The sequence below is a fragment of the Ailuropoda melanoleuca genome, chromosome 3 (genome assembly GCF_002007445.2).
Source record: "Ailuropoda melanoleuca isolate Jingjing chromosome 3, ASM200744v2, whole genome shotgun sequence".
NCBI classification, from domain to species: Eukaryota; Metazoa; Chordata; class Mammalia; order Carnivora; family Ursidae; genus Ailuropoda; species Ailuropoda melanoleuca.
In genome coordinates, this window is record NC_048220.1 from 66,460,436 (window position 1) to 66,487,935 (window position 27,500).

At 33.7% G+C, this 27,500-nt stretch overlaps 1 protein-coding gene across 10 annotated transcripts in view; it reads right to left on the bottom strand.

The window, feature by feature from the left end:
- The window catches only part of FAM172A (family with sequence similarity 172 member A), a 416,550-nt gene that overhangs the window by 214,744 nt on the left and 174,306 nt on the right, over nt 1-27,500 (bottom strand). For all 10 annotated transcript variants that reach the window (XM_034656488.1, XM_019808770.2, XM_019808766.2 and 7 more), the window contains one exon: nt 20,265-20,483. In XM_034656488.1, the coding sequence (XP_034512379.1) occupies nt 20,265-20,483 (219 nt within the window). The remainder of the gene's footprint in view (nt 1-20,264; nt 20,484-27,500) is intronic.

Consider the following 27,500-nt stretch of genomic DNA (forward strand, 5'->3'; position numbering starts at 1 on the left):
AAATAAATAAATAAAATCTTTAATAAAAAAAAAAAAAGAAGGGGGAATGAAGCATGAGAGACTATGGACTCTGAAAAACAAACTGAGGGCCTCAGGGGGTGGGGGAATGGGATAGGCTGGTTATGGGTAGTAAGGAGGGCACGTATTGCACAGTGCACTGGTTGTTCTACGACTAATGAATCATCGAACTTTACATCAAAAACCAGGGATGTACTGTATGGTGAATAACATAATAAAAATATTATTATGAAAAAAAATAAATATTAGGGGTTCTCAGTACTTGAGGTTTTTTTCTGTAAGAATATATTCTGTAGCACTAAAAGATTATCACAAAAGGCAAAGCAGAATTCACTCAGTTTGTCAGATGATCTCAGTTAAGTATTTTTATATTTCAGAGAGTATTGCAGATGGAATAAAACTGACCAATAAAATTTAACTTGGTATTCCTTTCCTTTCATTGAAGGTACTAGACTCTTAGTAAAGGAGCTCATTTTAAGTATGGGAAAAGAAGGGAAAAAATGATTATTTAAGTTAGAATTATTTCATTATTTCATAGAATCATAAAAGTTTAGAAATTAGGCTTCCTGCTTCTTTGCATACCTATCCATTTTACAGAGGAAAAAACTGAGCTCCAGAGATATAAAATGACTTACTATTTCTTACTCATCATTGTTGTAATTGCATTGGCTGACATGTGAGTTCTCACAAAGGAATGATTACTAACACCCCTGTCATCACGTGTTTGATAAATCTTCAAAGTGACTTCAACTACCTCACTACTTGATTCTCATTATCACTCAATGGGGTAGACAGGTCTTAGGAGACTTTAATTTCTTCTTCTTCTTGAACCCTCACCTAATCAATTAGCATATCCCACCCACAGGCTAGCTAAACATTATTCCTAAATTGACATTTTATAACTACTTATAAAATCTATCATCTATTTCAACTGCCTAAGAAATAAAATTAGGCACATATGCATTGGGCAATGACATTAAAAAGACTGACAGTGAGAGTGGAAATAGTTAAATAGATATATTATAAAGCCAAATAATTGCTATAAATGCATTTTTTTGGCAGTTTGCAAATGTAAAAGAATTATTCTAGGAAAAGAAACACTGTAATGTAAAGAATTATAATCTCTATAATCTAACATTGTGGTAATGAAGACAGAAATGAGGGAAAGGGGAGAGAGAGGAGAGAGAAGAGATTTTTGTTGGTAGGGTGGCAGTATAACAGAGCTAAATTTCTAACCTTAAATTGGTGTGTGGGGAAGGAGGAGGATAGAAGACTAAAACAAGGACTATTACTATGTTAAGACACTGACAGATACTAAATGTACAATAAAATCTCAAAAATTACACTAAAATGGCATTGGCAAGTATGAACAGAGCTTTCAAAGGAATAGAACAATACCCAGGAAAAAAGGGCAAGAACAAAAGAAATCAATCTATGTTAAAGGTGGTACTTCAAATCAGCGCGAAAGAACCAATTTCTCTCAAAATGGAGTTAGGACAACTGATTATTTGGAAAAAACGTAAATGTGAACTATCCACATAATAAACATAAAAACAAATTTTTAATAGATGTAATACTTAAATATCATTGAAAAAAGGATGGTTTCTTGACTAAAGAGGGTCAGGATAATTAACACTGGATTCATACTTCACTCCAAACAAAAAAATTAATTTCAAATAGTATATGAACTTAAATGTGAAAGACAAAATTCTAAAGCATAGGAAAGAAAACACCCTTCTCCCTCTACCCCCTTTCTTCAACTTTTACTGTCCTCTTTTAGCGTTGACAACTTAAGTTATATTTAGGTATCATCACCTCCTCTAGGAAACTTTCCCTGCAGCTTCCACTTTCAACCCCTAACTGGCTTATGTCCCAACTATGCCCCCAACTCAAGTACTAATTGGAATACAGTGCATTCTTCTTATTAAATTTCTATGGGAAGGGTCATGTCTTATTGATCTTCATATCCCAAGCGCCTAGTACAGTGCAGTTTAGATGAAGTGTTTAAAAACCTATTGGTTGAATTATTTTTTAAAAAAAACCTGTTTAGTGAGCTAATAATGAATCATAAACTTATCAAGGATAGCTGGTTAAGTTTGTTGTAGATTGGTTTTGGCAACGAAATGTAAGTTACACCACTCTGCTCAGAGACCATTGTTTAGGGCTAATGCTATCTTTAGTTAAATACTTGATCTCTGCCTCTTTTGACTCTATACCCATATTCCCAATCAAATCTAGTCACATTTAAATCTATTTAACCCACTATACACAGGGCAACTATAGATAGTACTATAGATAGTACTCAAATCACTGAATTTATAATGTAGTTATAAAATGTTTCTCATTTGTAAAGAGGCACACTCTTTTGATCATTTATATTCTATTTAGAGGTAACAGAGAACTTGGAACTAATGTGTGTTAGAACATTTGAATAAAGACAGGCTAACTAATCATGTCTTTGTCAATATTCTTAATCTTAAAACTAAATATTATAATTTATCACTTCTCCAAATTTAAAAATTTATCATATAATGAAATATATTCAATGGTGTTTATGCCAGAGCATATTTATAAATGGAAATCCATTCAAATGCTTCAAGTGTCAGAGTTACTATCTGCACATTTTCTATGAATAAGTATATAAGTAATACCAGGTTTCAATGCAACGGTTCAGTTTGATGACTGAAAGAGTAACAGTATCATATCACAACAGTGTCAATAATAAGTTTCCCTGAAAGTCTTAACCAGCTTCACCTGGACAATCCTGGTAACACACCATAATTTGAATTTACTTCCTCATGCACTAAAGGAACCAGAGGCCCCAGTGTAAATGAAATGATAATTCTAGCATGGACCACCTTGCTAAACAGACTTTTACTCAAGCCCTCAGAATGCAGAGATGAACTAAATGTAAGCCTTTCTTTTAAATAATTAGACGACCACTTTGGGCAGATCTCAGCGATCTTCTTAATTTTGAAAACTACTGAAAATTCCACTATATGCAATATATACGGTGGCAAGAGGGAGGCTGTGATTACTTGTGTGTTTGTGTATGCGTGTCTTAGTGTACACGTTTGTTTTTGCACTGATGCAAAGGATGAGGGAGGTGAAGAAAAGTTTTACAAAAGATGGGAAGTCAAGATCTAGTATTATTAAGTATAGGATAAAACTCTGTGAAGAATGCTTTAGAATCTGAATAGAATTTTGTGAAATGTCCAATAATGAGATACTTCTCCATAATACTTCATTTTAATCGTTCAATTGACCATTATGAAAAGAGTATTTCATTCCAAATGTCTAAAAATGACAATTATAAGCTAACTAGGTAATCTTTCTGGCCTAATTTTGAGAATTATATTAATATATCAACTTAGGATATTTAATGTAATTGCCTGATTTTTTTCACCAGAAATAAGGGCTGGAGACATGGGACCAGAATATCCACTTCCTACCTCCCACCTCTGACCAGTGAGGTGGTCCCTTGGCACACAGGCCAAAGCTCTGAGAAAGCAGTATCTTGGGCAGCTACTGAACAAAAGCCAGGCAGATCATCCTCATTATGCAGAGTAGGGCGAATGTGGGTGTGAAGCCAAAGGAAACCCGGCAAGGACAAAAGTTCCTCAGAATGTAGGTGAGAATAAAGTCTGGCACAACTGATTGGACTTGATGGGGTCACTTCAGTGTCTTTTTTATAGGATTACTCTGGCTCCAGGAGTGTGCCCTGAACTGTACAGGGCAATAAGCCAGAAGGCTACTTAACAGAGAGAGGAACATGTTTAGACTTCTAAATATAGCAGTTTTTATGACTAACCTTTCAAAATTTTTGAAATATCTCAGGTTAACAGGCGACCATTTTGCCGCATACTTTTAGTTCAATGGTGGCTATTGTTATTCAAACTATTAACAAAATTTAATACCATTTAAAGGAAATGTGATACATTCCTTGTTATTTAAATACATTTTAAAATATTTTAAAATATATCTTTAAAATTTTTAAATATTTTCAGTGTTTGTTTTTTTATAGTTTTAAAAGGAATATTTTCTCTAATCTGGTCACTAAGGCCAAGAACTCATTTTATAGGCCAAACTCATTTTATGAGTTTCCCTATAATGTCTAGTTTGCCATACTTGTCAAAAAACTTATCACTCACTTCATTTAACTAATATTTGGGTACCCACCATGTGCCAGACACTGTGGATATGAAGACAAAAAAGGCACAGTGAACATCTAATTAAGTACAAGACACAAAAACATTAGAAAATAATTCCCAATACAGTGAAAAGTGGGCTAACTAAAGATTAAATGTGATACATATACAAAGCACTTAGCATAGAAAGGTCTCAAAACGGTACCATTACAATGAACTGTTGATAAGACAATCCTCACCCCGGGGCGCCTGGGTGGCACAGCGGTTAAGCAGTTAAGCGTCTGCCTTCGGCTCAGGGCGTGATCCCGGCGTTCTGGGATCGAGCCCCACATCAGGCTCCTCTGCTATGAGCCCTGCTTCTTCCTCTCCCACTCCCCCTGCGTGTTCCCTCTCTCGCTGGCTGTCTCTATCTCTGTCGAATAAATAAATAAAATTAAAAAAAAAAAAAAAGACAATCCTCACCCCAGTAGAAGACAGTCCAAGTGAAACAATACCTTTCTGGCTATAGATTCATATATATTTACTCAGTGCCCACTTTGTGCCAGGTATTGTGCTAAACACTTGAGGCATATCAATGACAAAACAAAGATACCAGCCCTCTGGGAGCTTACAATCTAACAGAAAGACAGGCAATAAACAATACTAAATGGATAGGTAAATTACATGATAGATTAGAAGGGAATGACTGTTAAACAAAAAAAAGTAGAGCTAGGTAAAGGGAATGGGAAATGGGTAGGCTGTAATTTTAACTAGCTTAGTGAAGGTACACCTCCATTGAGATGATAATGGAGAAAATACTTAAAGGATCTCAGCAAGTTAGCCCTGCATATATCTGGGGGCAGAACAACACAAACAGAGGGAACAGTCACTGCAAAGACTGAAAGGCAGAGGTATGCCTGACATGTTCCAAGAATAGCGGGAGACCAGAGGGGATAGAAAGGAATAAGTGAAGAAGAAAGGGGCAGGAAATGGTATCGGAGAGGTAAAAAGAGGGCAGTTCTCTTATGGCCATTGTCTAAGTAAAGTCAAATCTCAAAGTCAAGTCATTTAGTCCATTTACCCATCCAACAAGTTTTGAATATTATGTATATTCAAGGCAACCTGTTAGGTGCCACAGGATAGAAAAAGATGATTAACTCAGAATCTTTATCCAAATGAAGCTTACGATATTTCCACAAGGGGATTAACTTACATTAAACTTTTTTAGTAAAAACTAAAGCCAGGGTCATGAGATGGGGAATGTAAAGAAGGCAGGCATGTGTAGAGGGAAGAGCAGAATTACTTTGAAATCAGAATGCAACCTCCTCAGAAACTCCTACTTAAACTACCTTATATAAGATAGTCCAATAGTTAAGAGTAACTTGGAAAAGAACAGGAGCTACAAAGAATCCCATGAAGACTAATTTATTCATCATTTTAATCCATTTTGAAGAAAGTTGCTTGGTTACATCTTTTGCCAAAAACAACTACTTAAACCCACATAAGAAGGAACTAACAAACATCAATAATATCATTAGCAATTAAGATAATGTACACGAAGTGGAGATAATGTCTTTTAAAGAAAACAACTATCATCAACTTCATATTATACTCCCTGAAGAATAAAGTACAAGTTAAAGAGTTTTATGATCTATAAACTTCACTAAAAGCTTAGGTGTATTATTATTGACTTACATTATTTCTCCTAACCAGTGAATGAGTGTATCACAGATACAAAATGAATATATCATAGATTATTTGGTAGAGGAGGTAAAAGCAAAAGAAGGAAAGAATTGGTTAAGAGACATTAGATGGTTCTAAAAGTTTTGAAATGCTACTTATATGTTTAATTAGCTTCATTTGGGCTAGAAGTAAGGGCAAAATCATTTTAAACATCAAGAATAAATACCACTACATTACTGAAAATTGAAATACTGCAGTTTCCAGAATGTGTCAAAACACCTACCAAATTAATTTCTTTAAAGCGGCAAAATTTTTAAGTGGATTTTAATACTCAACGACACAAAAATCACATTATATAACATAATGTAAAAGATTTTATATAAGCAATCTGCATAAAAATTGAGGTTCTCATTGCAATAAATTGTATTTAATAAAGAAAATGTATAAAGTAGTTCTTCAATTTTAATATTCAATGTGGTCTACTATTGAATCTCTAAGTATCTGACTTTTATTATTAATGCTATATTAATAACTATGAAAGATATACTTTCCTTTCTCATATGCCTAGAATGCAACATACAAACTGCTTCAAAATCCTTACCACAAACTGCCTAATTATCAGAGTTGCTTAAGAATGTTTTGGCCTCCCCACAAAATTGTGCCTGAGCTCCAGGAGAACAAAGATTCTGGCTTTTCCATCTGCATATCCAACAAACAGCTATAACAAGCACAACATTTTGTAAATAGCGCTCAACTGCATTGAAATGCGAAGAGGTCCAATCAAAACTGTGCTACTCAAAAAAAAAAATTTCTTCAGTTTCAAGATACATTTGGTATCTTGTTTTGTAATCCTGGCTAATCCTGTGTTGAGTAGAAATTACGTGTTTATTCTTCCCCCGTTTTTTATCTTGAATGTCTCTAGGGAGATAGTATAAAATCATTGATAGTAGACTAAAAGAATGCAACCTAAAACTGAGTTACTTTAGGTTATCTGGAAAATGCCTCAATAAATTTTAAAAGTAAAAGGCATTAGGAAAATGATTAGGACACTGAGGGGCTAACATCTCCATTAAATATAGTCATTTAGGGGCGCCTGGGTGGGACAGTTGTTAAACGTCTGCCTTCGGCTCAGGGCGTGATCCCAGCATTCTGGGATCGAGCCCCACATCGGGCTTCTCCACTAGGAGCCTGCTTCTTCCTCTCCCACTCCCCCTGCATGTGTTCCCTCTCTCGCTGACTGTCTCTCTCTGTCAAATAAATAAATAAAATCTTAAAAAAAAACTATAGTCATTTAGTCATTACTTCCTAGATTTACCGTCTAAGTTTACCATCTAGAGATCTACCTCCTTCTAGTAATATGACACCTAGTAATAGAAGAAATTCAAACCTGCTCTCCATGGGCTTTGGCAAACAAAAAGACAAAACTGATTATAATGATGTGTAAGTAAATAAATAAACATTTACTGTGGGGTCACTAATTGCCAAATAGTGGGCAGATGGTCTTTGTACAATTTATGGGGCCAAATATGGGGTAAAATGTAAGAAAAAGAACAAACCCTCCATATCATCTCTACTCAGGCTACCCTAAAAGGCCAGAGTCTACACACTGCACAACTGCAGGGGGTGCCAGATAAGAATTATGTTCCCTTAGAGTGTGCAATGAGGCAGCCTGTCTCATACCATATTTCATCCATCTAAAATACCATCAATTTTAAAAGGTAGCACTGTTTTATGTACCATTAAGAGAAAAAAAGTCACCAAATAATCCATGATATGCCATTAATTTTTAAGATGCATCCCAAATTCAGAGATGTTAAAATGTGATAAAAGGTTTTAAAATCAATGAAAAAAGATGATAATCTGAGCAATCTTCAATTGACTGAGCTATATATGCACAAATAATAGCCTTTCTTTGATGGCATTATTATATATGCAGTCTGCACAAGAATTCTGAGGGAATTTTTTCACTCTCCTGTGTGAAATCGAAACAAAGAACATTAAGAGTGAATGAAGTATAGTTAACATCATAATTCATATATAATGCACTAAGATTTTCAAATTTATATTCTTCCTCTTAGATCTTAAAATCGCTTATGTTAGGAATACTGTTTTCAACTAACTTTTAGGTTTAAATCTCAGTTACTTAATGACCAGTTACCTCCCTCCTCTAACAATCTACACACACACACCCTGTTCTTCTCCCCTAAACCCATCAGCTACTGAGACAAAGGCCAGAGAAGCCACTTGCAAATCAAAATGGAGAGGGAAAAATCTGGTTCTAATATAAAAATTTCAATAAGCAGAATGGTAAATAGAAAACCTAAATCCCAGTAACAGCTTTGTCACTAATAATAGTGTAATTCTGAGCAAATTTCTTTTAATCTCAGTTTCCTCATCTACATCTAGAAATATGTTAATTAGACTTGGTATGTCTCTGAAAAATGCCTGCCACCTTTCAGATACTACTGTTTGGCAACATATTCTGGTAAAAACCTTCTCCTATAAGTAATGTTCTTCCTAAATGTACTGTTCATATAAAATAGTAAACAAATGTGGGCTGAATGAATTTATACATTCTTTTTAATATGGAAAAATATGCCTCACTGCCAAAAATTTAGAACAGCAGCACTACAAAAATGAATTCCTCTTCTCAATGACTAAAAAAGATTTTAGTTTTGACAGATTTACTTAACTTAGCAGTATAAAATTCTAATTCTAATTTTTATCTGATGGTTAAGCTCTTTAAAAAAACTATTAATCCATTATATAGCTCTGGAAATTACTGGTATTATTATTGCTCCAGGAGAAACATGAAACTTTGGCCCACAGTGTCTAAAAGACTTTTAAATAAAAAGTAGTGACTATTTAAAAAATGTCAAATTATCTTAGAATTATTAAATATAATAGTATCCTAAAATAGAGGCCCGTGATCTTTCTCTTTATCACCTCCTGGGGCAGAGATTTTTCTGAAATCTCAGGGAGGAAAACAAATTCAAGTATAAGAATCATTTTTAGGGCAAACAGAAATTAGGGAAAGTCTTGGTAGGTGACCACTTAGAGTCATATTCAAAATTTTATCTTTGTTTTTATGGGGTCCCTAAGTGAGCCACTAACTGCAACTTACGTTACTTTCAAGGAGAAAAACCAATGTTTTCTTCTAGTATTAAATTATGAAAATAATGCTAAGAATGAAATTAATATTATATGAGTATGAGATAAAATTGATACATAGAGATGTTAAGCAGCAATTTCATGCTCTGAGCAAGTAAATCTAAACATACAATTTCATAACATTTACAAATGCACATATATAATTCAAATTGAAATGAGATGAGTCTATAATGTAAAAATTCAAGTCATTCAATGAACATGTTATATTGCCCTGCTATGTTACTCATGAGAGACGCACACAGAAGTGCTTCCATCCACTGATAAAGCCATAATGTGCATATGTGAACACTGGGCTGGCTAAAACACCAAAGGAGTATGGGATGGAATAACAAGCTGACAGCTGAGAACAGGTACACTTACCTAAAGACAAGCTGAAATCAGGGTAGGGATTTAAAAAAAAAAAAAAAAGTTCGCTTGCATTACAAAGCACTTTTGAGACAATTACATACGGTGATTTAGGGTTTTTTTCTCATCCCCACCTGCAATAACTCCAAACTCCTTTGCCATCAAGCAACTCACACATCCTAGATGGACAGTTTAGGACGCAGGGAAAAAAAAGTGTGAGGGTGTCTTACTGCAGAGAAGAGAATGTGGGCCCCAGATTCTACGCTCAATATAACTACTCATTACAACTCTCTAACAACAGTCTTTCAATAAACTATTGCATTGTGGGGAATACTATTTGTTTTGCATCACAGCAATTGCCTTTCAATTTAGGAGAGATCCATTGATTCATTCACTTATGTGTATATATTTTATATAAACACAGAGAAATCTTAGAGAGCCACTTGTAAAAAATGTTCACTATTGACAATGTAGTTTATTGGGAAAGACATAGGCTTTGGAGTCTGATAGTCATGGGCTCTGACCTTAGTTTAGTTGCTCTTACTAGGTATAGAACTATGAGTAAGTCTATGTATATCTGAGTCTCACTTTACATTATCTGTAAAGTCAAGGTAATACCTGAGACAGTTGTGAGGATTACAGAAAGAAACAAACAACTATTTCTAACTAGACAAATGTATGTACAAGGGCCCAACCAGAAGGGTGGGGTACAGTCGAAGACAGAAGGTATTAAATTGCCCCTTTTCCCAAAAAAGGGAGTGGAAGTTGTGAAAGTACAAGAACCACCACTCATGTTTAAAGCCTGATAGAGACATGGTCAATCCAACTGTATTTTAGACAGTTACTCTCAAATGTTACTTTAGATAAGAGACAAGAAGAACCTAATTTGGAGAACTAAGAAGAACATGGGTTCAGAAATGGAGGAAGTCATGGACAGATGCAACTTGGATTGTAAATTACAATAATTATAATTAACATTTGTTGAGTGAATACTATGTGTAAAACCCTGTGCACATGTGCCAGAAACCAGCACTCAGCTCTTAACCCCTATAGAATCAGTCCACTGCAAAGTTAAGGTAAACATAAAGCAGAGAGACAGCACCAGTACAGAACTAGCGGACTACCGTAGTATATTAGACCTCAGCTGGATAGTAGGGCTAAATATTTGAGCCCTCCTGGGAAGAGGCCACACATTTTAGGAGAAAGAGGGATGATATGAAAATTGTAGTTGCTAAAACCCAAAATGGGCATATGATTCTCCAGGGCCTTTATTGTTGGGGATGAGCAGTAAAAAAAGAAAAATTCTGGAGCACCTGGGTCGCTCAGTCAGTTGAGGTTGAGCGTTTGACTCTTGATTTGGGCTCAAGTTATGATCTCAGGGTCATAAGATCGAGCCCCTCATCGGGCTCCGTGCTGGGTATGGAGCCGTTAAAATTTCTATGAAAAAGGAGGGAGGATGGAGAACAGGTGAAGCAGTCTACACATAGTACTCCCTGAGTCCAGATGAGAAGAGTTAAAATGATAGGCCCAAATGCCTCAATAAACCGGTCCTACCCTACTCCAGCTTCTCTATTCCAGCTTACATAGCTGCTCATTCATACTGTTCCAGTTTCATGTTACCTAACATATCAACTGAAAAACTATTCTTATTTTAATCTTATAAACCGCTTCCTTTGGTTGCCTGTATGTTCAACTCCAAAAAAGAGAGGTAGACCAGTGGTTCTAGAAATGTGGTCTGCTAACTTCTGGAGGTTTCTGAGAGCTTTCAGGGGGTCCACACAATAATACTAAGACATTATGTGTCTTTTTCACTGTGTTGGCATTTGTCACAGAACAAAACTGCCCGTGACTTAGCACAGATCACCAGTGGTACTCAACTATTGTAGCAGTCATTGTGTTCTTCACTGCTACACACTGAAGGGGAAAACACACACACACACACAAGTTCACCTAAACAATGCTGATGAAGCAGTAAAAATTACTCTTACTAAGTCTCAACCCCTGAGCATATGTGTGTTTAATATTCTGAGTGATGAACTGGGGTAACTGGATGATGAGAATTAAAAAGGGCACATAATATGATGAGCACTGGGTGTTATATTCAACTAATGAATCACCGAGCATTATATCAAAAACTAATCATGTACTATATCTTGGCTAACTGAATATAAATAAAAAAAAGCACCTGCAAACTAAATCATGTTATGATGCTTGTGTAGAGGAAAAGTAGTTGTGTAACTGAGTTGTGAGCTAAAGTAGCTGCTTTTTAAATAGGACACCATTTTTACTAATAAGACTGATACACAAATGATGATTATTCACATTTGGGTCTTTGGAAGCCATTTTCTTGAAAATAAACAAAATAAGCCTGACAGTTCAAGAAAAACAACCGATGGTATTTGTTGCTAATGATAAAAATTGAGCTTTCTTGCTAAAATTAAAATTTTGGGAAACTTGTATCCTCCCTGATAAGTTTAATAGTTTTTCAATTCTTAATATCTTTGCAGATGAGATTGGTAGTAATATTAATTGACAGGATTTTTTGATACTTCATAATAAAATATGTCAACATATGGAAGATATGCATAACTCAATGCAACATTATTTTCCAAATGACCAATACATGATGCTATGAAATAATTCATGAGTAAAGATCCATTCAAAGTACAACAAAGACCAATGGATTTTCATGAAAATAGTACAAAATACTTAGTGATGCCTTTTAGATTCGTACAGCAAGTAATCTTTAAGAAACTACTTCTTGGGATGCCTGAGTGGCTCAGTCTGTTAAGCATCTGCCTTCGTCTCAGGCCATGATCCCAGGGTCCTGGGATTGAGTCCCATGTCCCTCCGTCGGGCTCCTTGCTCAGTGGGGAGCCTGCTTCTCCCTCTGACTACTCTGCCTACCGCTCCCACTGCTTGTGTGCTCTCTCTCTCTCTGTCAAATAAATAAATATATAATTAAAATCTTAAAAAAAAAAAAAGAAAAGAAACAACTACTTGTTGAGTGTTGGTGTAGCATCAAAGAATATATACAATTATCTGAAAAAGCTATTAAAATTTTGCTTCCTTTTATAATTGAATATCTGTATGAGGCCAAATTTTCTTCATAAACATCGACAAAAAACATATCAGAAGGGAGTGAATAAAGAAACAGAGGTGGAATTCAGCTATTAAGCCAGATATTAAGGAGATATTTTTTAAATGCCACACTTCTCACCATGTATTTTTGTTTGTTTTGAGAAATATAGCTATTTCTCATAAAAATATGTTATTTGTGTCATCATATAATGGACTTATTGCTATTTTATTTTTAAAAATATTTAATTAATTAATTAATTTATTATGCTCGGTTAGCCAACATATAGTACATTTATTTTTTTGAGAGCGAACTCGAGACAACGCGAACACGAGCGGGGGTGGGAGGTAGGGCAGAGGGAGAGGGAGAAACAGACTCCCTGCTGGGCGGGCAGCCCAGAGAGGGGTAGATCCCAGGACTCCAGGATCATGACCTGAGCTGAGGCAGATGCTTAACTGACTGACCCACCCAGGCGCCCCGGACTTACTACTTTCTTAAAATACATATTAATTTATTATTATTTTTCAAAGATTTTATTTACTTATTTGAATGAGACAGAGAGTGAACAAGTGGCGGGGGGGCAGACGGAGAGGGAGAAGCAGATTCCCCGTAGAGCAAGGAGCCCCACACGGGGCTCGATTCCAGGACCCTGGGATCATGACCTGAGCTGAAGACAGATGCTTAACTGACTAAACCACCCAGGCACCCCTAAAATAAATATTTAAAATTTTTCTCAGATTTAATCCTTTTTGTGGTAAATATTAATTGGTGTAACTCACATAAACAGGAACAGTTTAGTGACCTTAATGATGTTTAAGCATGTAAAAGGATCCTGAGACCAAAAGTTTGAGAGACAGTGATTATAAACAAATTGGGAAAGACCTTATTTGGCCATAATCCTCCCTATACTTCCCAAAGGAAAGAGGGTAAGGAAGGAGGAGAAAGAAAACGGGATATACTGAAGAGTAGGTATCCCACTGGTTGTTTTCATACACATTAATTTACCTTATTTATTTCTTATAACAGCCTAATAGCTACAATTATCCTTATTTTACAGACGAAGAAACTGAAAGTGAGAGAGAGGTGACTTATTCAACGTCACAGCTTGTGAAAAAATTAAGATCATTATAGCATAACTATCTTTGATTCTGAAGTTCTTTTTCTTTCCACTACATCATATTTATAACAGAATTCCTCACGAAATTTGGCCAATAGCTAAACAAAACCAATAAATGCAGAGCTCTGATCTTTATTGTAATTTCTGTTCTAAATCTAAAGATCTAATTATTTTACTGATTTCAAATTCTTTTTTGGCTGGTTTTTACTGAATTCAAAGAATGTTTGGTATACTTAATACTGGTCGTTAAGTGGGCTTAAAGAACAAAGTACTAATTTTCTGCGTGTTAGCATGTATCAGTCATACATAGTATCACAGTTCTTTCAACCTTGTGCTAGTCCGTATCAAAGAGCAGATTTATATAGTGAAAGGTCTGTCTCTTCTGCTTTGTAGGTTCATGCAAGCAAGCATTTATTCAAATATTCATTCATCAAACATTTATTAAAATCTACTGTTTACTAGGCTTTGGCAGCATGAAACATGAAAATACAAAGACTGATTTCTGATTATTTAAAACAGCATCATGGCACTTTGAATGCTTTAAAATTAAACAATTTTGTAGGTACTTTCTCTGTATTCAGGTTTGATCAGTTTCCTTTTTAAATGAAAATCTTAAAATGAAGAAACTAAGGTATCGTTAGTGAACATTTAGTGACTATATTTTAATATTGCTTTACTGAGTTGCCAGAAAATGCAAGTGCTACTAATAATAATCTTTTTATTAGGGGCTAACTTTTGTCAGGCGGGATCCAGTTCCCTTCTGGCTCCAGGTGGAGCCATTCAGCTAGAGTGATGTTCCCAACTCAGGTCATTCAAATTCTGCACTTTTAATCTCATCTCCATACTACATCTCGGCAATGGGTATGATTCTGAATGTTATTCAGAAACTAAAAACAGAAAATAAAAATAATTATTATCAAATTTACCAGTTTTAAGTTCATTTTGGGAAAATGTAAATGTTTTGGAATGTAGAAAATGTTTAAAATATAAATTCTTATGTTGATTATTAAATTACTAGGTGAGCCTATTTTTTTTTCTTTCCAGTTATGTATTAAAAGATTTAGATCTAAGGGGGAAAAACGAAGAAAGAAAAGATGCAGTGTGATGGCGGTACTCAGTTTCAGAGGAAAGCAAAATCCAGTATGAACAGCAGCAGCCCCTGGTGGTCTAAAGGGAAAAAATAGTGTATCTATAATTATGGGGGTAGAAATATGTTTTTAAAAAGAATATATGTACATATTTAGCCATTTGACTCAGTTCTCAACCCAACACATTAAAAAACAGATGCTTTAAAAAATGATCTGTTGGCAAGATGCTTGTTAAAATTTTATCAGTTGAAATATTAAAATTCATTATGAATTAATTAACACATTATATAAAAATAAAATGTTTTTGTTTCATCATTTTACAAAGTACTATAACCAGTGGTGATTAACACTAGGAATTTTGTGTGTCTTGCTATGTGTTGCTCAGAAAGAAACTAAATTTATAGGATTACCACTAAATTGATGACATTTTCTGTCTTCACTCTTGAATTCAGTTGGCAGATGTTTTCGAGAACAAAAAATTCCGTCTTATTACAAAACATATTAAGCAGGTTTTCCTGCCAGGCATGTCTGACATGATGTTTATTGCCTAGACCAAATCAATCCCCTTAATAAGCCATAATATATGCCAGAAAGTACATTATTTCATACTTAAGGAAAGTTGCCACATGAAACAGTTAAGTACTTTGATCTCTCAAGCTCTGCTTCTAATGCATCAGAAATGTGCTACATAATCCAATAGTTAGTCATATCTATTTATACTCATTTAGTATGTAAAATAAAACTACACTTTGCTAATCTTAAAGTTTTAGGCCTAGATTCTACTTTACTTCTGCTTGTCTATAATAGATATTTACAAAATTTGAAAGGAGATTTTGGCTTTTTAACAGATTCCAGAAAAAAGAAAATTCAAATACTTAAATATACCAGGAAAATAAAATGGTTCCAGAGATTAAACATTCGTTGACTGTAATATAAGTAAATTAAATTTGGTTGCTAAAACACTAGATAGAAATTACACCAGTGGCCTTAGCATAGAAGAGAACAGGTACAGAGAAGAAGATGGGATATTTATTATCCTTCACCAATATTTTGAAGGTAACCCAAGTCAGAGCATCAAAAAACATATTTTTTGAAAGAAAGCTTCAGTTTATCAGTTGGCTGTTTCTGAACAATTGCAAAAATTCACATAAATGCTGAAAAAATCCGTCAGAAAACTAGACACCAAATATCTTTCATGTTAAGGGATAAGTTTTTTGATGGATGTCAACAAGCAATCAAGCCATAAATATTTGAGTATCTTCAATGTGTAATGCCAGGCTTTGCCAAGATTTTTATTCTGTAAATGTCTCCTCCACATTTGGATTTTTCCTTCTGTGGCCATGTAATTTCCTTCCCCCTTCCACTCGCAGCATTTTTTTTTTTTTCCCAACCTTCTGGGTCTAATCTCTCTTCTTTACTTTCTATCACCACAGCCCACAAATAAGTCTCTTAGGGCAGAGATATTTAAGCAGTTCCAACTCAGTATTACATAGATCAGCATCAAGTCACTTTTGCCTATATTCCACCTACATACTATAAAGTGCTTTTAAATGATCTTCCTTAGTCTGAATACTTGTCCTCTTATGCTCCAGTTTGATACCAGAATAATCCTCATTTCTATGCCACAGGTCACATTATCTAGGTATCTCTAGACTACGGCCTAGTGTTTTTGCTTTGGTCTCCTTGCAGGGGATTGGATTCTAGTGAGTGGGTGTATTACCAGTTTCTGACTCTTCATTGTATGCTCTGTACTGTTGTAAAAATTAGCTCATTTCTGTTTATTCTTAAGGAATGACCAATAAAGCATGCTCAAAGACCTACAATATTATGGGGAGTGGAACGGCATGAAAGATAAATATTAATAATATTATAAAACAAAAACATAAGAGATATCTCAGGGCAGCAAATGATAAATTCCATATAAGTTAACCAATCACAGTAACTTCCATGAGTCACAGTAAGGAGAGGTCACTGATTATGTTGATATGAAAAGGTGAGATTTCAGCTGGGCACTACAGCATGGATAGAATTTGGATGAAGGGAAAGAACAGGAAGCAAAGTTACATAAAGCACAAAGTGTGTACAGTATAGAACAAGTATAGCAGCCTGGCTCTACTCTTATGAGCAAGGGTGCAAAACAGAAATAGCAGTAAGTCATCATGAAATATTTCCATTTTCACCCATAAGTGTAGTACCCTGATGATACAGCTAAAAAAAGAAAATAGGATATCCCGCTTTTATATATTCAGATGAAAAGGTATAAATCTAGGTATTAAATAAATCTTGAGAAACTGACTTTTTATCATCAATTTTTTTAATAAAGATTTTATTTATTTATTTGACAGAGATAGAGACAGCCAGAGAGAGAGGGAACACAAGCAGGGGGAGGGAGAGAGGAAGAAGCGGGCTCCCGGCAGAGGAGCCCAATGCGGGGCTTGATCCCAGAACGCCAGGATCACGCCCTGAGCCGAAGGCAGACGCTTAACAACTGAACCACCCAGGCACCCCTTTATCATCAATTTTTATACTGTTTTCTCAGCCACTGGACTGGGTAGGGGACCAACACGGTAATTTTTTGTTTGTTTTGATTGTTTGAAGGAATTTCCTCACTATCAAGTAGCATACTTTAATGATGCAGGACATATTAAAAAAAACAAACAACAGTAGTAGTTTGAGATTTTAGTCTTGGTTCCACACCTTACTTACCAAATACAAATTCATTATGAAGACTCTGTTGTGAGCTCTGGGGCTATAACACTGAGCAAAACAGACTAAGTCCTTGCCCTCAGGTAGCTTACACTAAGAGCTATGTGGCTTTGGGAAAACCACTAAGTTTTGACCCATAGTCTTCTCATGTAAAATTGGATCAATATTAGTGATCCTATTAAAAGAGAATATGTATGTATACACATACACATACATATAATGTAATATATTTATGTGCATTTATTATTTATGTAAATATGTATTATATATAAATTGTTCATAGATATTTAATAGCATCTATCAAATAACTGATCAAAAATCTATTAATCATCAGATGTCATTTATCATATCATGCTTTTATTATAATTGTTTTAATTTTCATATCTCATGTATATATTTTGTTTCCAACTGGTTAGAACAATGTGGTAAAGAGGAAAGGGAGAAAGAATCTACAATAATTAGAAATCCTGGTTTCAACACTTAGTTCCACCATTTACTAATTGTCTGATCCTAGACAAAAATGAGCCATCTGTGCACCAGTTTCCTTAACTATAAAATAAGGATAAAACTATTTGATCCACTTACCTCATAGGATTGTTCCAAAGAGTAGATTATCAATTTCAAAATGTAAATAGTTAGGAAGTATATAAATTGATGGTAATTTATCCCCATCACATACCATGCTCTGTTGTCTGAAAATTACAAACACTTTTTGGAGACATGTATTGGAAACGAGAACACAAGAAGTCACTCCTCAAGTGTATCAAAATTACCCAAGAATTAAGGCACTTTACACAACATCAATCATTCTTCTCTCTCTCCAGCACAGGATCACACCTTACTATCTAGAAGTATGTTTGAAGAGTACCAGCTTAACTCTGTATTTTGCAAGATTCTAGAAGACTTTAAGAGAAAGGGTATTTATTAGGGAAAAATGACATTCATAACTAAGACTATCAGGTATATAGTTGTATTACCTAAATGAGTCTGTTTTTGCTTTAAGTCCTTACAATGGGAACTGAGACTGATGAGTGAAATGGGACAAGAAAGAAAGAAGCAAAAAGACATGATAAGGAAAGAAGCAGAAATGGTAGGAGTGTAAAAGAGATAATAGAATTGAAGAAAAAAGACGAAGGGAAAGAGATCTTAAAAATGAAGCAAAATAAAAAGATTTTTCTCCCCTGATATAAGAAGAAAAATAGAGGCAGAGATAAATGAAACAGATTTGAAAACAGAAAAAAAAGAAAATGCACACATACAAGAGAACAAAAGCAAAATATCCATGCAGTGGTGACAAGAGAAAGAGAAAATAGAAAAGAAGATATAAAACCTACAATACAGATGTCAGAAATAGATGCACAATCTGTATATATCACAGGCTAATAAAAGAAACTTTAAGAATAAATCTGTATATATCATAGGCTAATAAAAGAAACTTTAACAATAAAAAATACATAAAATCACTTTTGCTTACATAACCAAGTGAATTTTACATAGCCAAGTGAATTTTCTTAATGATTTGTATATTTCAAAAAAAAACCACCAAAAACCAAAAACAAAACAATTTGCAATTTGTTTTTGAAATCTGGATATCAGAATTAATTTTTTTAAAATTGTCCTAAGAATGATGGTTGACAGAGTAGATTCTATAATTAGAAAGCTTAGGGCAACCAATAAAGAAGGTGACATCATGACCCTTATGCAGCAATAGGAAAGAAAAACGGTAATATAACTACATTAGAACAAGCAAGCTACTTATTGGTTCCAATCTAATCACTGTTTTTGTTTTTCAAAAAATATATTAAATAGCAAGATGCTTTTCAGAAATGTAATACTGCAATCTGACCAACTTTTGCTTGAGTCACTGTATGGTGAGCTTTAGATATTCTTGGTCTGGATACCTTTTTTGGGTCTTGAGAATTTACACGCTGCTTTCATGCTGTTTAATTGCCCTAACTTACTTACTCAACAAACTGACAAATAGTTATGAATGTTTGGAGTGTAATTCCCAAAAGTAGAGTGATTATGCAACGAACTAGAATGAAGAAAATAACTTAGAAAGTTATGTATTCCCCTCAAAGATGGTAGAAATATTTTATTAGCAAGCTTTTAAAGGAAATGTAAAAATAGCTCAAACTTATTAATTTGAAACTTTACTACTATCCTACAATACAAAGTATAAAGTGTTAATTTGTCTACATTTAAATGTTCTTAATTGCTCACTTTTAAAGAACATATCAATTTACTATTTTACTTACCCAGTAGCATTTTTGACATGTTTTACTATTAAATTCTATTTCTAGGACCCATAATAAGGGCTTTGAAAATTGCATAAATCTGTCTCATATATACAATGCACAGTATGTATATCGAGCAGAATGTGTCAAAGTTCAAATATAATTGTTTGTGCCCCCTACGAATTAGAACTCCTTGGGCAGCACTGCTATAACGATCCCATGCTGCTAGCATTACAAAGTGCAAAGGTTCACTGGATAAGAAAAGAGCAAAGGAGAGAGTTCGCTCATTAGACTATCCCTAAACTATTCTAGTTTAAATATTTATTAAGATATTAATTACTCTTCTTCCCTCCATCTGCCTTCAGAAGTTAAGCTGAAACACCGTGGATGGATGGTTGCTTGTAGGAAAACAATGTATTAATACCATTACCACCCAAGGTGAAGACTGATGTTCTGTATGGTGCATTATTAATCGCTTTTGAAACTTAAGTAAAATATCAAATTGAAATAAGAATGACGTGTTTTGTAATTTTGAATAAAGCAAAACATTTCATCCAAGTAACAACCATGGGATATGAATGGTTGAAAATTAAAGAATTAAGTTTCTCTTAAAAAAATAAAATAATACATATGAAATAAAATACAAATAAAGTAAAAGAAATAATGAAGGAAAGTAATAATCTTATTACTTACTCTGATATACAGCTGCATCATCTCTTTTTCTCTTTGGGGGTTACGATACTTTTCATAGAAATCACGTCGCTTCTTTGTTTCTTTAGAGATTTTATCTTTTCTTTCCCGCTTTTCTGCTGGTTCATCTGAACTATCAGAAGATGACTGTACATGTATCTTTGGCTTTTCTACTTCAATATAGTTTTCATTGGGATTCAGTACTATTACTCCATATCCTTCCTGTTTTGAAAGCAAAGAAGGCAGCATAATTTAATCTTAGAAATCATCTCAATTCATGAAAAAATCTGTAAAATTTCATAGTAAGTGATTTAATATAGCTGCATATTTACTAAAGTACTTCTTTATAAAAGACTACAGTTCTACTTTTTCCAACAAAAAGTTATTTAAAATTGTTTACCTGCATTGTTGATATAAATAGATTATTTGCAAGAATAAAAAGACAAAATTGTAACATAAAGATTACAAAGGTTGTATTTTTTTAAAAAGTACTTCAGATCTCTCAGAATCCCCCAAATAACTGAAATAAATTATCAAATAACAAGTACACTTTCAAACCACATTAATATTTAAATACCTATTTTGAGAATAGAGCCTCTTTTGAAGCTGAAGTTAAAATTTCACACCCTATTTTGTTGGATTTTCTTTCCTTTACAATTGCACTTTAATGAGCATTTTTTATTTGTTTGAATTCAATAAAGAATAAGCAATTAAGGAATAAAATGTGATCTAACATTCTACAGATTTACATATCTATAATATAAGAAACATAAGCTGTCTACCTGTGCACCCTGTATTTTTTCCAATTCTTCTTTCAGGAGGCCACACAAATCATAAAATAATGTCCTACTATAATGCATGGTAGCAATTATTTAATCCTAAAATTTCTCTCGTTTTTAACCACCATAAAATTTTCTCTTTACTGGGGACCAGTACCAGGAAACAAGTCCCAAAGTCTAAAATACAGCTTACTAAGCTATTATACCTTCTCTAAAGTTTTAAAAATACAGTTACCTTTTTGACCTTCTAGCAAGGCAAACATTTCTATGGTTATAATTAGGAAAACTTTTGGAATTTATATTAAGTTAGTTATAACTGATGGAATAATCAAACCACAAGAAAATAGAGAAGAATAAACAATTTCCACTGACAAGCATGTGCAACATAAATTTGTGAAGCTATTAATAGCTTGTATTTTCTATTCACTTCTGTACTGTGGGTGTCCCAATTTTGCCTTGTAAAATCCTGTAAGGTCATATTTTAAAAATATGTTATATTACAATAAAAACAGGTAAAAGCTATGGAAAATAAAGCTTGAAAAATCTCATCCTTACTGAAAAAGAAAACTATGTACTTTTTCCAAAACTATAACTGTAGAACTACTTTAAATTTAAAATTTGTTTTTTGCCAAACCAACCATAAGAAGATGAATTTGAAAAAAAGTGTGGCAGTAATAATAGAGTAATATTAGCATTGACTCAATTACCTTATTTTTAAATATGCTACACTGCTGCATGTAGTTGGTTTTTTTAATGGTTGATTTCACAATCTACATAAAAACTTCATTGGGATTTTTCAATTTTTCCCCCCAGTTGATATTATTGTCTAAAACCATGATATGGTTTGCAGATTGTGAAGTTCATTAAAGTTGTGATTTTAGTGATAGTACTGTTAATTAAGATATAGTTAGTTGTCTTGCACACATGAAGACTATATAATAATACATACCAAACTGATTAACAAAATACCACATATTCTTTAATACATGTTCAAATAAAACTTTGAATACCTATTTTATGAAAAGTTATAAAATATTTTAAAAATTTAAAAATTTAAACATTCTACATCAAAGCACAAGATAAAGCTTTTTTTTTTGTTTCTCTTTTTAAGTATATTAGCTGGTAAGTCAAAGTTTTACTAACAAAAGATATTTTATTTGGTCCTGCTTTATTCTAATCTGTACAGCTATTCAAAAGTCTTGTAATTCATTGTGATCACTGTCAGGTAGACAGATTGTCACTTGGTGATTTTCTACAGTTGGACACACTTGACTAGTTATTAAAATCACATTTGAGGAAGTTCCTACCCCTCTTCCTTGTGCCTCTTACAACTTTTCACGCCCTTCTCAAATTTCAGCTATAACTTCTCCTCCCACCAAAAGTAAGTTAAAGAACACTGTTGCACTCTGCTAAACAGGGTGAAATAGAGGCATTCATACACTGTCTCTGGTGTAAGGAACATAGTCAAAAAAGGTCACCATAGGCCAAAAAGAAAATTGCCTCCTTACTAGGTTCTGTACCGTGAGTAAGTGGTCTCTTGTCATGTTTCTTCCCTGCCTTCTCTGAGTGAATTGAACTTTAAACACACACACACACACACACACACACACACACATGCACACAGTCTCTCATAGTCACACATGAGTTAGAAGTAGCAAACCCAAAATAGGATCTTAGAATTCTTAGAGATGAAAGTAGTGATATACTAAATTTTAATGATAATATGAAAAACATCAAACTCAATGTAACAAAGTAGGACTTCAATAAATTGATAGAACGTGAGCATCACACCTTTGCATCATGAATGAATTCCAAATAAAGGTAAACTAGACAAAATTTATAGTCATTAGAATTCTAAAACTTTTGCCCTAATTTTTAACTTAATCACTAGATACAGTATTTTCATACTATCATGTTTATTTGAGCAGAAGTTTTTACTTCAATTTTTGGAAATCATTGATTGAAAAATTACTGCACCTACTTGATTTTAGATGGACTCTGAAATTTAATGTGCCCTATCTAAATAAGCATAAAAAACAGACACACATAAATCATCAAAGAAGTAGTATTTGTCTAAGTTATTGATTATGTAACTGAAAATTACATGACTCATTTGTCCAATTTTATAAAGACACAACGTCAATTTTTCACTGAGGCATCAACTGATGAAAAATGATTCTATTTTTAAATCACCACTATATAAATCAATTAAAGAATTTTTAGCATTTAGATTTCAACAATGAATGCTGCTCTTTAAACACCTGAGTTATTTAGAAAATATTTTATCATTTAGATATTTCATACTGCCAATTTAATTAATGGAATAACAATCAAGAAATATTCAGGAACATTTTCTGCAGAAGTGAGAAGCTAATTTTAATAAATGTCTTTGTTACAAATTCAATTACCATTCTGTGAAAAACTTACATTTTTCAATTAAAATTTTCCTGATTAATTAATGCAATATTCACAGAGACCATTAATAACCACTTTATAATGAGGAAGAGAAAACTGGAAAAACAAAATAAAGTTAACTATCGCACTTACAAGCTCTAACCACAGATAATGTTTCGTCTTTTCCTCCTTTTCTCTGTCACGTGTAAATATTGTCCAAAAATTCCTTTATATAATAAAGCCAAAAAGATTTTTGCCATGTCAACATTAATACATGGAAACCAAGGTATCAAAGTAAATAGTCAAAGTAAAACTAGGCAGATAACATACCAAGAGCTAAATTTAGCCACTTTAAATGCATCTCTGCTCCCAATAACTCAATCAATACAAAAAGAAATAAATAAAAAGAGATCCTAGTTTGACCTTTAAAAAATGTATCCACAAAATTTTATAAAACTTTATAAAACCAGGCATCAGATATAATATAAAAGAACCGTGCATTGCCACTCTGAGTCCTCCATAACTAATGCTTACAACCTTAAACATTTTATATTGAATTATTCTTTTTATATTTAGTTATTCATGCTAAATTTCTCATCAGATGAAAAGGTAGGTCATTTTAATCATACATGGAAACTTCTGTTATCTTTAACAAGACAGAATGATCAAACTGATTATCTAACATTCTACAACTAAATAAATAAAACTTCTGGCATCCTGATTAATGATTTACCCAAATCAATTCCAATATCCAACATTTCAAGAGACAAAGTATATATAAAGTTGTTAATTAACTCTTATGTTTGAGTGCACAGTCTAGTAGAAGATCAAGAAAGTGATCAAGAGGATAATCTCTTTCATTTATCTCATTCCATTTTCTATCCTTTGTAGCTATAACTGTAGTTTCATTTTCAGAACTGTGTTTATAAGGTCTAAACCATGGAATCTTAATCAGAAACCCTCAAAATTTTATTGCTAGACACAGCAGTTTATTCAGCACAGGGCTTGCTGTGATTTAAACAGAATGCACAGGCCTGCAGGCCTCCTTTACTTTGAAGTCTATAGATGCACTTACTAATAAATAATAGTTCATTTATCATTCAATCAACAAATGATGGCTTAGGTCAGAGGTCTAAAACAGATAGGTGATGTCAAACACAAAGAACCAAAGAGGAAACCTTGCTTAAGGAACTAAATCAGTATAGAAATGTACTTGTCAAGAAGATTCTACAAATAGACAAAAAGTTTCAATGTTTGACCAAAGCCAGAATGTATTTTGATCCTAATGGAATCTTGCTAAAACTGAAGATTTATCCAAGTTAATTTGCCTATTAATTACCAGTTACAAGGAAAATAGAAAATAGGAGAAAATTCTACATCTTTTCAAATCTCTTGTGGTTAGCTAAATAAAAAATCAGGTGAAAGTACTCAGCTCTGCATATTAACCTGCCAATACTGCAAGCCACATGTGACCAAAGAGGTCAGGGGCCAGAGCAGAATCTCTGACCTATGGAACTGTCTGTTTTGGTCTTCAGGCAAAGCTCTGTAAAAGATCATTTTACACAGATTTATCAATCGTGTTTTCCAAGTTCAGCATTCTATCTGCATGGTTTGAAAGAAGAAAGGTGTTCATCCTCAAGGGAAATGAAACCCAAAGCATTTTACCTATAAACTACATCTACCCATGGTTAAAATGGACAAACCACTGTCCATTCATCTTTTCTGAAAGATGTATGTTGTGTTTATTCCCATCTTTTTCACAACAAGGGTATGTCTATGTCACTGTTGCAACATTCTAGGTGCAACAGTGAGATGAGGTCATGACAACCAATCAGAAGTCACTAGTGAAGCGTTAAAGTAAACATAGCTGTTGGAGCTGCAGCTCTGCTTGAAAAGTGCCCCCTCCATTATTTCAGCAATTTTCTCAAGACGTGACCTGGGACTGAAACACCTAAAATGTCACTTGACTCCATTTTGTGCTTCCTCCCAATGTGCATTTAGGTAACAGCACCCTGCTAATATTTTGTAAAATGTTTGTCACAATCATGCTTTAACGTGTAGCTCCCTAAATTCTAATGTCGTGTTCCATGGTACAAAAATACCATAATACAGACCCACATAGGTTATTCCAGTAAGTTTCCAACTTCAAATAGCTCATCAAGTTAGTCAGTAAAAGAAAACATGCCACAAAAAGTTTTCAGAGGACCACCTGTTGTCTATTATTTTTACATAGCACTTACTCATAAATCATAACACAGGGTAATTAATCAAGCTGTCAAAGAGAAGGCCAAAGGTTATATGGTAGAGTCAGAAGGTCATGCATGGGCTGATAGAGGTCAGGGTCACACTGCATTCCTCATTATCAAGTTGGGATGAGAGACGGCCCAAGCAAACAAAAGTGAAAGCAGATGGAGAAGTGAGTGGATAAAAAAAAAAAAAAAGAAAGAAAGAAAGAAAATTTCACAAACAAAAAGAAAAGTGAAAGAAGACTGTCAGCTGCCTTCAAGTAGAGAATAGAAGAGAAAAGAAATACACTGAAATGTGCTCAAAGGAGCTCAAGAACATAAAGAAACTACAGTTTTATTAATTAAATAAGTTGAATATAACTTTTCTTGGCCATTTTATTAGTGCATACTAAGCAACATCAGAAAATATATGTTTCCCATCTCTACACCTTCTCCAGCTAGTGTGCTTAAGATAAATTAAGGTAAAGGCAAAGAGTTCCAAGGATAAAGTGTGATTACAAAAAAAAAAAAAAAAAAAAAAAACCAAAAACCCACACACAAAAAAACACCACAACTTATAATACGACGTGTTTTTTTTTCCTTTAATATTGTCTCTGCATTATAACATAGATGTGCAAATAGTTTTAGCCACAGGATAGATAATTTTTAAGTATGATACAAAGATATCCACAAATATAAACGCATCATAAAAGTCCTTTTGAATAACAAAACAGTTATAAAATATTCTATTATTATGCTGGCCTGAATCAGATGCAGAATACTGTGCAAAATTAGCTGTCACCCTTTGCTCAAAATCTTTGTTAATCTCATTTTGAATGTTTGCAGCTTTATCAACACATGCATCAATGTCAGCTCCTTGGTTACTGAACCGCTGTAGTTGGAAGAAGATATAATTAAAATGTTTTGGCACAGAAAAGGTGAAATTGTATCTTCCCTTGTTCCCTTAGGAGTCTGTAAAACATGAAGGATATATTGACAAACACACACCCTTGTCTCTGGTTCTGACATCCCAGGTCATCCAAGTGCTATTTATTTTAAAACATTCACTTTGCACTTATCTATATTATCGCCTGTTCTGTTTCTAACTTTTCCTATGTTTTAGAACATTGTGATGCTTAAACACCACAATTTTTTCTTCTGATCACCAATTTTTACTTATTAAAGCATTCCATAACTTTACAATAGCATCATAAAAAACATTTACCATTCATTATCAAGGACATAAATATGATTTAATACTACAGCATTATGAAATCTTTTATATTCTTTGCTTTTCATTCTCATTAAAACCCCCCCCACACACACCCACACATTTACACATTACAGTAAAAAGAAGTAACAAGTTACAACTGTTGCCTGTCTATGACAGATCAAAATCCCTAAGTGGATATAGGGAATCTTACAGACACACCTCCCTATTACATAGTCCCAAGCAGAGTTGGGCGGACAAATTTATCTTATGAAATTCACTGTTCTGCATGAAAGTTATGCCTTTATGTTTTAGAGGGCAAAATGAAAGTCCAATAGTCTCTTAGCTTCCTACTAAAATCCACTGTATAACTGTGTAAATATGTAGCTATAGATGATAGGCTCAAGGTCTTTCAAAACATTATCACTTTGACCCAATCATATACCATGCAAACATATGATTACGTTTTTAAATTACTCTTAAAACCTGCTTAAAAACTATAGTACATTAATCATGTTACCTTCAAATATGCCACCTTTCTCTTTCTTTTTTCCTCCAATTAAAATAGCACGTTTAAAATATTTTTGTTGTTTTTTTCAAGAGTGCTTTGCTTGTGGTTCTAAAGTCTACT